We start from the raw sequence: 12,905 nt of genomic DNA, 5'->3' as shown, positions 1-12,905 counted from the left end.
AATGGCCACATCTAGCCAATCCGCTGAAGGCAGGGCGGAGTTGTGGAAGTAGTTCTGCTTAAGTTAGTTCAGCCTCGCAGACAGTGACAAAACAGTTGTGCTTTCCTCGTCATCCACTCGTCAACAATTTGTCTTACTGCAAACAGGTAATGTCCACTCTTTTACAGCTCTAATTTGCGGACTGTGTTGTTTAAAGTAATCGGGGTTTCTACGGCGAATAGGTGTTATGTCTACGCCGAATGATTATCGTATGTAAAGTTTGTTAGCGGACAATTTTCTTTCTAAGCCGTTTGTATGTTATATATTACATCGCGACCTAAACGGTCACCGAGACGAAAGTTGTCGAATTTGGGTCATTTCAAACCACAGTCGGCAAAGTTTGGCCTTTTAAGTCGGTCTAGTTTACTGATGTTGCGATAAGCATGCAGCGTGCAGTTACGACGCCATTAGGTTTGCTAGCTTAGCGCCGCACAATACGGTAGCGTCTCTCCTATAGTCGCTCCTTAAGTTTGAATCGAATGTTGCTGTTTGGGTTGGTCCGTTTGTCAGTAGCCATCAATAGTATATTGGCCATGTCACATTATAATGACTTATTACTTTAATGGGCGAGTTTTTCGCGTAGTTAGGTTTGGGCGGGAAGATACAAAATGGAGTCTCGTCCTATTTATGCGGAGAGACAGAAATCCGATTAGAGACTAAAATACCCCTGAGCGCCTGCTTACCCCATTTCTGCTGCCGTAACGTATTTGCAGTGCTTGTGAGACGACGCATGTTAACTTTTACCTCGGGTGATGTTCTTTTAAATTAGAAGTTAATTAATAGAAAGATGGCGGTTATAATTTTAAGAGAAACAAGCCGTGTATGTTGGGCTGAAATTTTGCCTCCAGCCTACCCCGATGGTTACTAGTTTTTGACCGTGTCATGTGATTTTCTGTTTTGTAGATTGAACGCCGCCATGGCAAAGGACCCAAATAAGCCCAGAGGAAAAACCTCCTCCTATGCTTTCTTTGTTTCGACCTGCCGTGAAGAGCACAAGCGGAAACACCCAGGGGTCAGTGTGGGATTTGCAGACTTCTCAAGAAAATGCTCAGAGAGATGGAAGGTAAGATGGTCATAGTTTTGAAAGTCAAAATAATTGTAATAATGGACATTTTTATTTATTTATATTTTTTTTAATTATTTAAAAAAAAAATTTTTTTGCTGCTTCCCTGCCTACTCGTGGAAAGGCAGGGTGCAGTACATAACAGAACATTGTCACATTCAGTATATTAGGTATATAAACATGTGAGTTCAATGTTATAATGTCATAAACTAGTTTGTGACATGGGACTGATTTTTAAAAAATGTTTTCATTATAAGACCGTGTCAGCAAAGGAGAAGGTGAAGTTCGAGGACATGGCTAAGACTGACAAGGTCCGATATGAACGTGAGATGAAAACATACATTCCTCCAAAGGGTGCAAAAAAGGGCAAGAAGAAGAAGGACCCCAATGCCCCTAAGAGGCCACCGTAAGTCTTCACACTACCTGCCCATATCAGATTTAGGTACACGCAGCTTTCATATAAAGGAGTGTATTCTGTTTTGACATTAAATCCATTTTTTCTTTCTGTCCAGCTCTGCTTTCTTCGTGTTCTGTTCTGATCACCGCCCCAGAATCAAGGAGGAGAACCCTGGTATCTCCATTGGTGACATTGCCAAGAAACTTGGAGAGTTGTGGGGTACACAGACTTCCAAAGACAAGGCTCCACATGAAGCAAAGGCTGCTAAACTGAAGGAAAAATATGAGAAGGTATGCAAGTTTTTTCATGGTGCTGGTAACTTGAAAATGAAAACCAGTCCGCCCTATTTATAAGTTCTGGAACCAAAATTCACATTGTTCTGTAAGATGTACATTATATATACACATTACCATCGCAGGGCAGTTGTTTGAACATTCTCTTGTAAATTTGTTTAGGATGTGGCTGCCTACAAAGCCAAAAGTGGGTCCGGAAAGAGTGATGCTGGTAAGAAGAGTGGCCCAGGTAGGCCCATTGCCAAGAAAACGGCACCGGATGACGATGACGAGGAGGATGATGACGAGGATGACGATGACGATGATGATGACGAGGATGACTAAACAATTTGTTAATGGGTGTGAAGTCAACAATGTGTTTTTCAGCATAAGTATGTTTTGTGCATATGATTATAGCCTGCTGTCCCTGTTGGTCGGCCTCAGTAGGATACCAGACCTGTATATTTTTTTTTTTTTCTTATTCAGGGATTTAGTTATTATATTGTCACGTAGCCCCACAATGCTCCTCCACTGAACAAGGGTTTGTAATGTATTAGATCTTTATTGCTACCTGAACCGGCAACCAGGTGACTCTGATAATACAATGTACCGGCAGTGGGCAGCAGCAAATCTGTCAAGTTTTAAAGTTCTTTCTGGAAACACTGCTTTATATTCTGTTTAGTGGTGTTGTTTCTTCAGTCATTTTACTTTCCAGATTTATCTGTAGTTAGAACAAGTGTTTGCAGCCATTTTAATGTGGAACATTGAAGAGTTTCGTGTAGAATGATTTTTTTTCTTTCTTTTGTAATAAAATTTTGTATATTGATTTATAGTTGTAGACAGTCATTTACTGGTTTGGATCTCTAAAAGCTTTGCTTTTTAATTTTCCATATCTACTAGAGTCCATTGAGGATCAGAATACAGATAGGTTCTGGGTGGCTGTTAAACTAACAAAGTGGTCTCATACATTAATTGACGGGATTTTAATTGTAATGTAGAACTGTTATGCAGGAATCTCGATTGCTGTCTGCATAGGCTTCTGTAGTGGCTTTCTCACAGATGATGTAATAACTGAGTGAAAATGAATGATGTTTCTGAACTGAGCCTTCAATACTTGTAAAACTGTCATTCTCCATTGCAACAATTCTAAACGCAATACCAGTATCATGGCTAACATTGTCCATGACTTTTGTTATCCAGGTAATCCTAATTTCAACATTTGAGTTTGGTTAATGAGATGCATGATTTGGGTATGCCCTTTCAGTTTTCTACCGTACACGAACAAATGTCTTACCTGTTTTCATTCCACAGTCCACACTCGTGCAGCTTAGGTTGATAGGTGGCTCTAAATATGTTGTCTCTGCGATACGCTTGGGGACTTTTCCAGGGTGTCACTCACCTCTCGCACAATGTTAGCTTTGCTCCAGCTACCCCACCTCTAACAGGTCCTTGTAGAAAAGTAAGTTTAGTCATGTATTTTATTGCTCATGGTAACCTTTATTTATTCAGCAAAATTAAGTCACTTAAATATTTACATGTGTTTACAGTCAGGCTGACATTTGAAAGCGTAAGAGACCACGGACTGGAAATACCATCTCTGCTTCTTCACCGTGCCCACTGAATATGCTGACCTATTGGTCACAGTATTAGATACAGCCTCAGTTGAAGCATCATGATTAATGTGGCACTGTTTCTAATTAACATCACATCAACAGTATACTATAAATGGTAATTAGATGTGGATTATTATTGTATCAAGTCAATTTATGGAATTTCTTCATTTTTAGTCGAATTTGAATGGCAGGCCTTGTGGACACTTGGATGAAACCACAAGGGTAGTATGGGGGCATGTTATGTTTTTTCCCCAGTTGTATTATGTCTGAAGAATTAGTCACCAGATACTTCAATTGTATTTGATTTGGCTGCAACACTGTTTACCCCAGAGACTCCAAACGTGTTTTGTGGACTCGGAACACTTCACCCACCCCTCCATCGGCATAGTGGTTTGTAGATGAGTGAGTTTTCATTTTTTGGTGAACTATCCCTTTAAGATCAGCTTAAGGATTCGTCTTTAAATTTGGGACAAGCATTCACTTAGACTTAAAGATGAACTGGTGGTTGAAGGTGAAAAGATCAAGTTCACATGACGCTATGTTTTGAACACAAAATTACATGTGACACTTAAATTCACTTAGAGATATCTTAAGACCAGCTGTAGGGTATGTCTTCTAATTTAGTACAAATGTTCACTTTGACTCCAGATGAATGGATTAGATGTTGGTGTGTGAGGGGTCAAGGTCACATTAACCTCACATTCCTGTGAATGTGATATAGCGAATTTAATTACATTTCACACAATTCACCTGGAATCACTGATTACCTTTCAGTGCTCGAAGGTCACATTGACCTTATATGAATATGGGGGGGAAAGTATGTAGAAATATGTACATGGAAACTGCAATGGTTGTCAGATGAGGCATACAACTGCAGTGCTGTAATTCTAGTTTTCTAGAATAATGTCTCCATTATTCCATATGTTTTTGTGTGGGTAAAAATTGTGTGGATGACCTATCAATAAAATATAGATAACTTACTCGGCACCAAACAAAAAGAAAAGACCAACTTTTCTACAAATATTGTTTAGAATTAAATATATAAAATGAGTTTGGGGTTTTCAGACATTTCTTGATCTATGAGGCAAGGCAAGTTTATTTGTAGATCATATTTCAACAACTAGGCAATTCAAAGTGGTTTACAGATATAAAAGATTGAATGTAACAGAGCAGTGTAAGAATTGAGTAATTATTTTATTTATCAATAGGGAGAGTCAAACAAAGTCTTCAGCATTTATTTAAGATTTAGCTTTTTTCCACGTGTGGAATGGATCATAAAAACGGAATGCTGATTCTCTGTGTTTAGTTTTGACTGGGGAAAAAAGCAGACTAATCTCTATAGATAGTATACAAAAAAGAGGAAACACGGTGTCCCGGAACCCTGGGACAGCCAATGGCTGATCAGAGTGATTATGCTAACAGACCAATCACCGCCGTGGTTGAGGCCCTCCCCACCGGGACAACGGGAGCAGGGTACATTTCAGCACCGGAGAGCTGTCCGCTGACACCTGACGGTAAGAAAAAGACGACACGCGCACACGCGCGCGCGCACACACACACACACATACAAACACATTTTCAGTGCTCGTTACATGTGTAATAGAAACAAAGCAGCAACGCTTACACTGAGCAGAGACGCTCGGTGCAGCTCTGTGGAGAAAATAGGCGACAGCGTGTTATTCCATGTCAGGATGAGTGGTTCTGCATAAACCTGTTGTAGTCAACACGCAGCAGGAAATAGTCTGCGTGCTGGAGGATGCAGCTCATCACAGCTCCTTCACGTTGGCAGCTGACAAACACGGTTAGCCTATTGATTAAACGGTGGCTTGGACTGAACGTTAAGTGTATCTTCTTCCTCTTCTTCTTCCTCTTATTATTATTATTATTATTGGAAGTGTCATGTCTGGAAACGAGCTCTTTGTGTTAATATTATGTCCTATATTCGATCTATTCAGCAACAGCAGGTGATGGGGGTTTGCATGATATTAATAATTGTGGCGGTTGTGGCTGAGGGGGTAGAGCGGTCATCCCCCAACCAGTGTCGGCGGCTCATTCCCAGTACTCCCCATCCTCCAAGCGTCCTTAGGCAACAATGTATGAACGTGTGTGTGAATGGGTAAGCTACATTAGACATATTATTTCAAAATAGAAGAAATATGAAGGGATGGTAGGGGTGTACACTGGAATCCACAGCATGGAATCTATATATTATACAGTATTTATTTCCAGCAGTAGGAGTGAACCCTAAGAGATAACAAATATGAGCATTCACATAGATGAAGTGGCCATATGTATTCTATGTTCACTTGTAAACTTTGCTCAGTTTCAGACTTAGCTTCTGTTGTGTGATGAGGGCTCTTTATGAACTGTGACAAACTGTGTAATTTGTTATGGTGCTCTCTTTTTCACCTCTAGACTAGATCCCTCATCTGTCACCTTCTCCTCCTCTCCTCCGCCCTTCTCCTCTTCTCTCCTGCCCCCTCCTGCCTTAGTCATAACAAAGATGAAATCAGCATTATACATCATAAATAAATATTTATTTATTAGACTTTATCAGTTATTTGTACACACAAACCAAGATGAGATCGTACAAACACAAAACATTAATGTAGCTACTATTTCATCGGGCTAAACAGTCATCAGATCACATTATTTCATATGAGAAGACAGTCTCACATCATAGCAATACAACCTAGATATGTAGCTTCAGGTTAGTATTCAACAGATGTACACGAATCAGCATTTTATTGTTATTACTCACTGCAGTATGTTGCTCTTTTTTTCTAACACTGGTTTTCCTTGGAATTTGTGTAATTTATGATTTACATACTATAATCATATGTAGAAAGATTTGATTGGCAAAGCTGAGGTTAGTTGGTCAATTAACTCCTGGATTCAAAAGGCAGCAGCAGAGCTGCCAGAAGGAGACACAGGTGCAGACACGCGCCAGAGCTGAGCTGCCATGACCAGCACAAACTGCTGGACAACTTGTTTTTACTCCTGATTAGTAATAAATCATGTTAAAACCTGAGTGGTTCGTCTCTGGCTGTTGTTGGGGAACCCTGTGCCAACGTCGGACAATGTGGGGCTCAAAGTGGGAGATGATTCCACAGGAGAGGAGCTTGATAGCTGAAAGCTCTGGTTCCTATTCTACTTTTAGAGACTTTAGGGACGACAAGTAAGCCTGAATTCTGGGAGCGCAGTGCTCTAGTGGGTTGATAAGGTACTATCAGCTCTTTGAGGTATAATGGTGCCATATTATTAAGGGCCTTGAAGGTGAGGAGGAGAATTTTAAATTCTATTCTAGATTTAACCTGAAGCCAGTGTAGCGAAGCTAACACAGGAGAAATGTGGTCTCTTTTCTTGGTTCTTGTCAGGACACGTGCATTTTGGACAAGCTGCTGAGTCTTTAACGACTTACTGCTGGAGCCTGATAATAAGGAATTACAATAATCAAGTCTGGATGTAACAAAGGCGTGGACTAGTTTTTCTGCATCTTTTTGAGACAGGAAATGTCAGATTCATGAGATATTATGCAAGTGGAAGAAGGCGGTCCTAAAAAAATGTTTTAAGTGAGAATTAAAGGACAAATGGGGATCGAAGATCACTCCCAAGTTCCTGACTGTTTCATTGGAAGCAAGGGCAATGTAGTCTAGCGCAGCTATATCATTAGATAATGTATCTCTAAGGTGTTTAGGGCCAAGTATTTACCAAGTGTGTCCTGATAATGTTTCCTAGTGGAAGCATATATAATGAGAATAAAATTGGGCCGAGCACAGAGCCCTGTGGAACACCGTGGTTAACTTTGTTGTGCACAGATGACTCATCATTAATTTTATGTGTGTCTCTCTCCCTGTGGCAGCTGTTCCTGCTGCCTTTTAAACCTGAGGAGTAATCAGCTAACAACCATCAGCTACACTGATTACTCCCCTGGTACAGGTGGAGGTTCTCTCTGAGCCACACCCACAACACGTCAAAGCTGATCGTGGATAGTGGTGGTGGATCCTGATAGAGGAAGTTTTTCATGACAATGGATTGTGGATTATGGTGACATCTGATTGTGGTGGTGGATCCTGATAGTGGTGGCAGCTGATTGTGGACTATTTTCAACAAGACTGCTTGATATGCAATATGCCTACTCTCATACTCTACCAATACTGACAATAACTCCTCAATTCATTTATCATTGCTGCTCTCTTCATCTCTATCAGACATTTTTCTTATCCACAAATACTTTAAACATAGGCACACTTTCCATTATGTTGCAAACTGTTTATTCTAATCAATGTTGTCAATACTCTTATTTTACTGATGTTCTCAGTTACATGTGGCATCTATTGCACTTTTGCCGGACCTGGGAGAGGGATCCCTCACATTAGATTAGATTAGATAAAACTTTATTGATCCACATACCGGGGAAATTCACTATTTCCCCATGCGGCCCTCTCTGAGGTTTCTATGTTTTTTACCCTGTTAAAAGGTTTTGGTAGTTTTTCCTTACTTTTGTTGAGGGTTAAGGACAGAGGATGTCACACCTTGTTAAGCCCTATTAGACAAATTGTGAATAGTGATTATGGGCTATACAAATCAAATTTGATTGATTCATTGAAAGCAGGAAATGCTCAGTTGCGATTAGCAGCATTAATGAAGGCCATTTGAGTGAGCCTGACTCACTGGACAGGCTTTCTGACACACTTGATGTAAAAAAAAAAATGTCCCCAGATATACAGTAGTTCCACACATATATACTAGTGTGTGTGTTTGTGCGTGTGTGTGGGTGTGTTAGAGTTAGCGTTAGAGAGTACCAAAAGACAATTTTAGGTTGTTTGCCCATAGCATTATTGAATTCAATATAATAAACTGTAGAGATAAAGACACTGAAGCAAAAAGTTAAAGTTGGGTATCACCAATGCCATCATGAATGTCTGTATATAATTTTGTGTCAGTTAATAAAATGGTGATTGAGATATTGCACAGCATGACTGGTGCTTCTAGAGGCAAGGATCACTCAAATCAGCCGGATTCTTCCTCTGGACAAAATTTTATGGCAAACAATCTAAAAACTAGAGATATTTGTATAGAAATATAGAAAAATTTGAGTCTAGACAAATCAACTGACTGGCCATCATTGTCATTCCCAGGGTAATGCTGCTAGCGTGGCTTGAAATACATATTTTACTATTTCAATGTTACACATAAACGTAAGACATAAACTTGTGACTACAAGATACAGTATTTGCAAATACTGCAATATGCCAAGAATAACTCAACCACAATCATCTCCAGGCATTATGTTGATTGTATCTTATCTGAGATTCCTGAAGCCAAAAGTGAGAATTTATTACCCTTGATCAAAACAGGGACCTGCACCTACTCTAAGTGAGCAGCCCAGTAACAAACAATCTCAATCGTGAAGAGTGTTAGCTGTTAGAGCTATTTCACACACAGGTCTAACTTTCCAGAAGAGATAGAGGAATTTATATTTTTAACTATAGAAATTGTCCAAATTAAACTGTATGCATATTAAAAACACAAAGCATACATGAAGCAAACATATGAGGTGAAAGTATGAACAAGATACTAGATTTAGAGGCTCTTTATTATAAAATAACACTTCAACTTATAAAATCTACCAAATTCACTGACAGAGACAAAGAAGAGCTAGAATCAGAACTTGCAATAAAAAAAGAAAAATACCTTTTAGCCTGAGGATGTAACATTAAAGGTCAAATACTCATATTGTTTCAAAAAATTTATCTTTTGTCAATTATGGGATTTCCATTAAACACCCATGTGTATCATGACACTTTCCTCCAACAAAGTGCTGTGTAGTCAGTATGTAATAAAGAGGATAATAAACAGAGAGGAATTTAAAACCGCCAATTTGCACCACAGGGAGAGGTTACAGGAAAACGGATGTCAGTGCTTTAAAGATTACCCTTGATAAGGTCCATGGCCTAGCTAGGCCTATCAGATTTTTACCTCTCTACTGTGATTTGGAACTGTCCCTTTATAGATTAAAACTTAAAATACCTTATTATAAAGGTCAAAAATATGGTATGACATGTAGTTTACTGGTCTTTTACTAGTCTGTATACTTGGTGACATTTGTTCATCTGTGCTCTTTTCTTACAGCATCTTTAGCAAAGATACTTGTTAGAACTACCCTGCAGATACACAGGATTGATTTAGATAACTAACCAATACAAAATAAGCTACATTTTTTAAAGGGGCCAGTTTAAAACTCTGGCTCAGAGGATGTGTAACAGCTTCAACGAGGGGACAGTGGCACCATTCCGATATGGTCAGTTCCTCACTTGTCTTAGCCAATCACAGCACAGATTAATACAATCCTCTCTCCCATCTCCTTGTCTGTAATCATCTTATCTTCTCTAACCTGTGGGTCTACTGTATGTTAGTTTGCTGTGAGTGTTATGCTGGTTGTAGAAGAACTGTATGCTGCAATAAAATCTAACATTAACAGCACAGTAATAAATAATTGCTTCTCATAACTTTTATTAACAAAGGTCTTTAGATATGACTGACACAATTAGAAGTTGATCCAATTCATTCTCTAGGAAGAGTTAGTTAAGATACAGTGTCTGGAAAAAGCAAGAAATGATGCACAAAATTAAATAAAAATAAAGTAGATACTTTTTAATTCATCAGATCCTGTTGATCTGATTAATTTGCTTATTACTGTCATTAATGTATATATCTGAGTTCAAATATATACACAGTGGATTGTTAAAAATATGTGAAATGTTTGCCTCCTTTTCCTTAATACGTTCTTTTATAGACAATGAAAACTGCGTAGAGTGTAGTGTTTAGAACCTTTACTGGAACATTGTAGGCAGCATTACATTGCGTGTGTCTCTCATAGTAATACTACAACTAACTACTCACGTCTGTGCCCCGGAACTCTTTGCCCTAGGACATCATCAATAGGTCAAATTCCAGACTGTTTACATAACACCCTTTATATACAGTCTATGATAACACCACATCCCCCTTACTTTAAGTTCAAAGGAACCATGCCGTGGCTTTGAGGTTATATTCAATCAATACACAGGATAATAATATGCACATTTTCCTGTAACACTTTTTGTTTCAGCAAACAACAAAATTAGCTTATATTACCACATCCCCATAGCATCAAGTTCTCTCATCTTAAACATAACCTTCAAATGCATTTATTACCCTAACTCATATACACATTCGGACTTGAAATATCTATAATTTCCAGTCTCACAAGTCAAATCTCTGCAGTTTTATAACTTCTCTAACAGACCTTGTTCTCAGGACGCCAGGCGTGCTCTGCAGTTTTGACACAAAGTCCCTGAGCTCACTTCAGCAGTAGTGTCCAATTCTGGCGGGTGCTCATGTTGGTTCACACTCTGAGAGTGTTGTTTTTGTTTTGAACATTGTAAGCACCATTACATTACATGTGTCTTTCACAGTAATCCTGCAGCTAACTAGTTGTGTCTGTGCCCTGGAACTAACTCTTTGCCCTATGACATCATCAACAGGTCAAATGTCAGACTGTTTACATTACACCACAGGTGCCACAGTTTGTGTTAATGAGCAAGTTGTCGATCTTTTACAAAAATGAGTGAAACCAACGCATGCGGCCGGAAACATACATTCTTCACTTGAATCCATCGCACAGTGGACAAACACACTTCTACTATATCAGAGATGGAAACGGCCCTATATACTCACTCAGATAACATCACAACCTTGGAGCAAGAAGTAGTGGAGCTACTGTAGAAGTTGACCTCCATAACAGAGAAACACAGCACACTTCAACCGACTGGATAATATGTTTGATGCAACGTTCTTGCTTTATAATTTTACTCTTTATTTGGTGTTAATACGCTGTCCCGAGGCTTTTATGTTTAAAAAGTCCAGTCTTTTTACTGTCAAGAAGTATTTAGCACAGAACTAATTTCTTACAACAGACATAGCCCATTTATTTTTGTTATAACTGATATCTGTATTGATCCTTCTTAAATAACAATGATCTTGGCATGTACCAAGCATAAGCGTGACTTTATCCACTGCTTGGGAGTGGGTGTCTTTATCTAAGGTTTCTGTTAATTGTCATTATATTAGCTTCCTCTCTTTTTATCCAACACATCTTATTGGTCTGAATTGCTGGGCCTAATTTTTGCCAGCTCCTAATTTCTTAATGTATTGTGTTTCAAGTTTCTACTTAACTGTTAAAATGTTTATATGACATTTATTCTACACCTCAGAAGTGTAGTTCACTGTATGGTAAACCTATTGTGTGTAATCCAATCCTGCTACTTGTCCTGTTCCATTATGGCGAGTTTAGGATACAATTTGTCAATTAGTTCCGAGTTAAATTACTGTTTGAGTTTTTGCGGGAGTGTTTTGCTCTGTAATGGAAGATTTTTATATATTTTATTTTCAATGGAAACTTTTCCTGAATGCATTCAAAATGCATACTTCTTTACTCTTCTTATCTTTTATACTTTCTCTAAACTGGATGCAACTAATGGTGGATCCAAACACCCTCCACAGATGGATCTATTATGCTGGTAGCTGGAACGATCTTGGACTGGGGTCCAGTAAAATGTTCAAGAGTGCTTTCACACCTTAAGAGTCTTAACACTGACGTTGCTTTACTTTAAGAGACCCACCTGTGTGTAAATGATCTTAATAGCTAGCATAAACCTTGGGTTGGGCAAATATTTTATTCAACCTTTAACAGCAAATCTAGGGGTGGCGCTATTTTGATCAACAAAAGGCCGTTATATCGTGTGGCATTTTACATCAGACTTTAGTTGTATTGGTTAGTGTTTATGCCCCATAACACGGACAACAATAATTTTATGACCCCCTTTTTTTCTAAGATTCCAAATCCAGATACCCACCATCTCATTTTAGGGGGGATTTAAGTCTAGTGATCGATCCCAATCTGGACCGCTCACAACCTAAAACACTTACACCCTCTGCTATGTCAAGGACACTATCATCCCTTGTAAATCAATTGGGATGTTTGGCATTTTCTCCATCCACTTACAAAAAAATTTGTAAACATTTTTCTAAGGTACTGTAATGTAAAATTTTACCATTATACCACACTATATATTATCTCTGCTTATGCATACTATTTCTGCTTGTGTAACTACCAAGATGACATCAGGACCACAAATCTGAGACTGTGCTCGTCTCCCCCCACCAATACCTCAAAGAGGCATTCAGCGTGTGTCTTATCTCCTGGGATTTTACTATTCACTCAGTTCACACACACACACACACACACACACACACACACACACACACACACACACACACACACACACACACACACACACACACACACACACACACACACACACACACACACACACACACACACACACACACACACACACACACACACACACACACACACACCAAGTTTTCTCTCGAATTGGGATCTTGGATCATGCACCACTTATTTTAGATCACGCACTCTTGCCCAATAATAACAAACAATGGAGGTTCAATAC

At 39.0% G+C, this 12,905-nt stretch overlaps 2 protein-coding genes across 4 annotated transcripts in view; both read left to right on the top strand.

Annotated features, from left to right (window-relative positions):
• On the top strand, positions 1-2,597 carry hmgb2a (high mobility group box 2a). The gene is made up of 5 exons (XM_035170768.2): positions 1-146; positions 943-1,102; positions 1,360-1,508; positions 1,615-1,789; positions 1,955-2,597. The coding sequence occupies exons 2-5, from the start codon at positions 956-958 to the stop codon at positions 2,114-2,116; spliced, it is 633 nt and encodes a 210-aa protein (XP_035026659.1). The 5' UTR covers positions 1-146; positions 943-955; the 3' UTR covers positions 2,117-2,597.
• Positions 2,598-4,813: 2,216 nt separating this feature from the next.
• The window catches only part of wdr17 (WD repeat domain 17), an 87,269-nt gene continuing 79,177 nt past the window's right edge, over positions 4,814-12,905 (top strand). For 2 of the 3 annotated variants that reach the window (XM_035170745.2, XM_035170719.2), the window contains exon 1: positions 4,814-4,898. The gene's annotated coding sequence lies outside the window, so the exon portion shown is untranslated. The remainder of the gene's footprint in view (positions 4,899-12,905) is intronic. The other variant, XM_035170730.2, reaches the window with a different exon arrangement.

Source organism: Hippoglossus stenolepis, chromosome 2, assembly GCF_022539355.2.
Source record: "Hippoglossus stenolepis isolate QCI-W04-F060 chromosome 2, HSTE1.2, whole genome shotgun sequence".
NCBI lineage: Eukaryota > Metazoa > Chordata > Actinopteri > Pleuronectiformes > Pleuronectidae > Hippoglossus > Hippoglossus stenolepis.
This window is presented reverse-complemented; position numbering and strand designations above follow the sequence as displayed.

Excerpts from the sequence above, each read along its gene's own strand:
- hmgb2a (XM_035170768.2), top strand. The coding sequence starts at position 956 with ATGGCAAAGGACCCAAATAAGCCCAGAGGAAAAACCTCCTCCTATGCT. Across the intron at positions 1,103-1,359 it reads AATGCTCAGAGAGATGGAAG|ACCGTGTCAGCAAAGGAGAA; the intron begins GTAAGATGGTCA and ends TTTCATTATAAG. Across the intron at positions 1,790-1,954 it reads TGAAGGAAAAATATGAGAAG|GATGTGGCTGCCTACAAAGC; the intron begins GTATGCAAGTTT and ends AAATTTGTTTAG.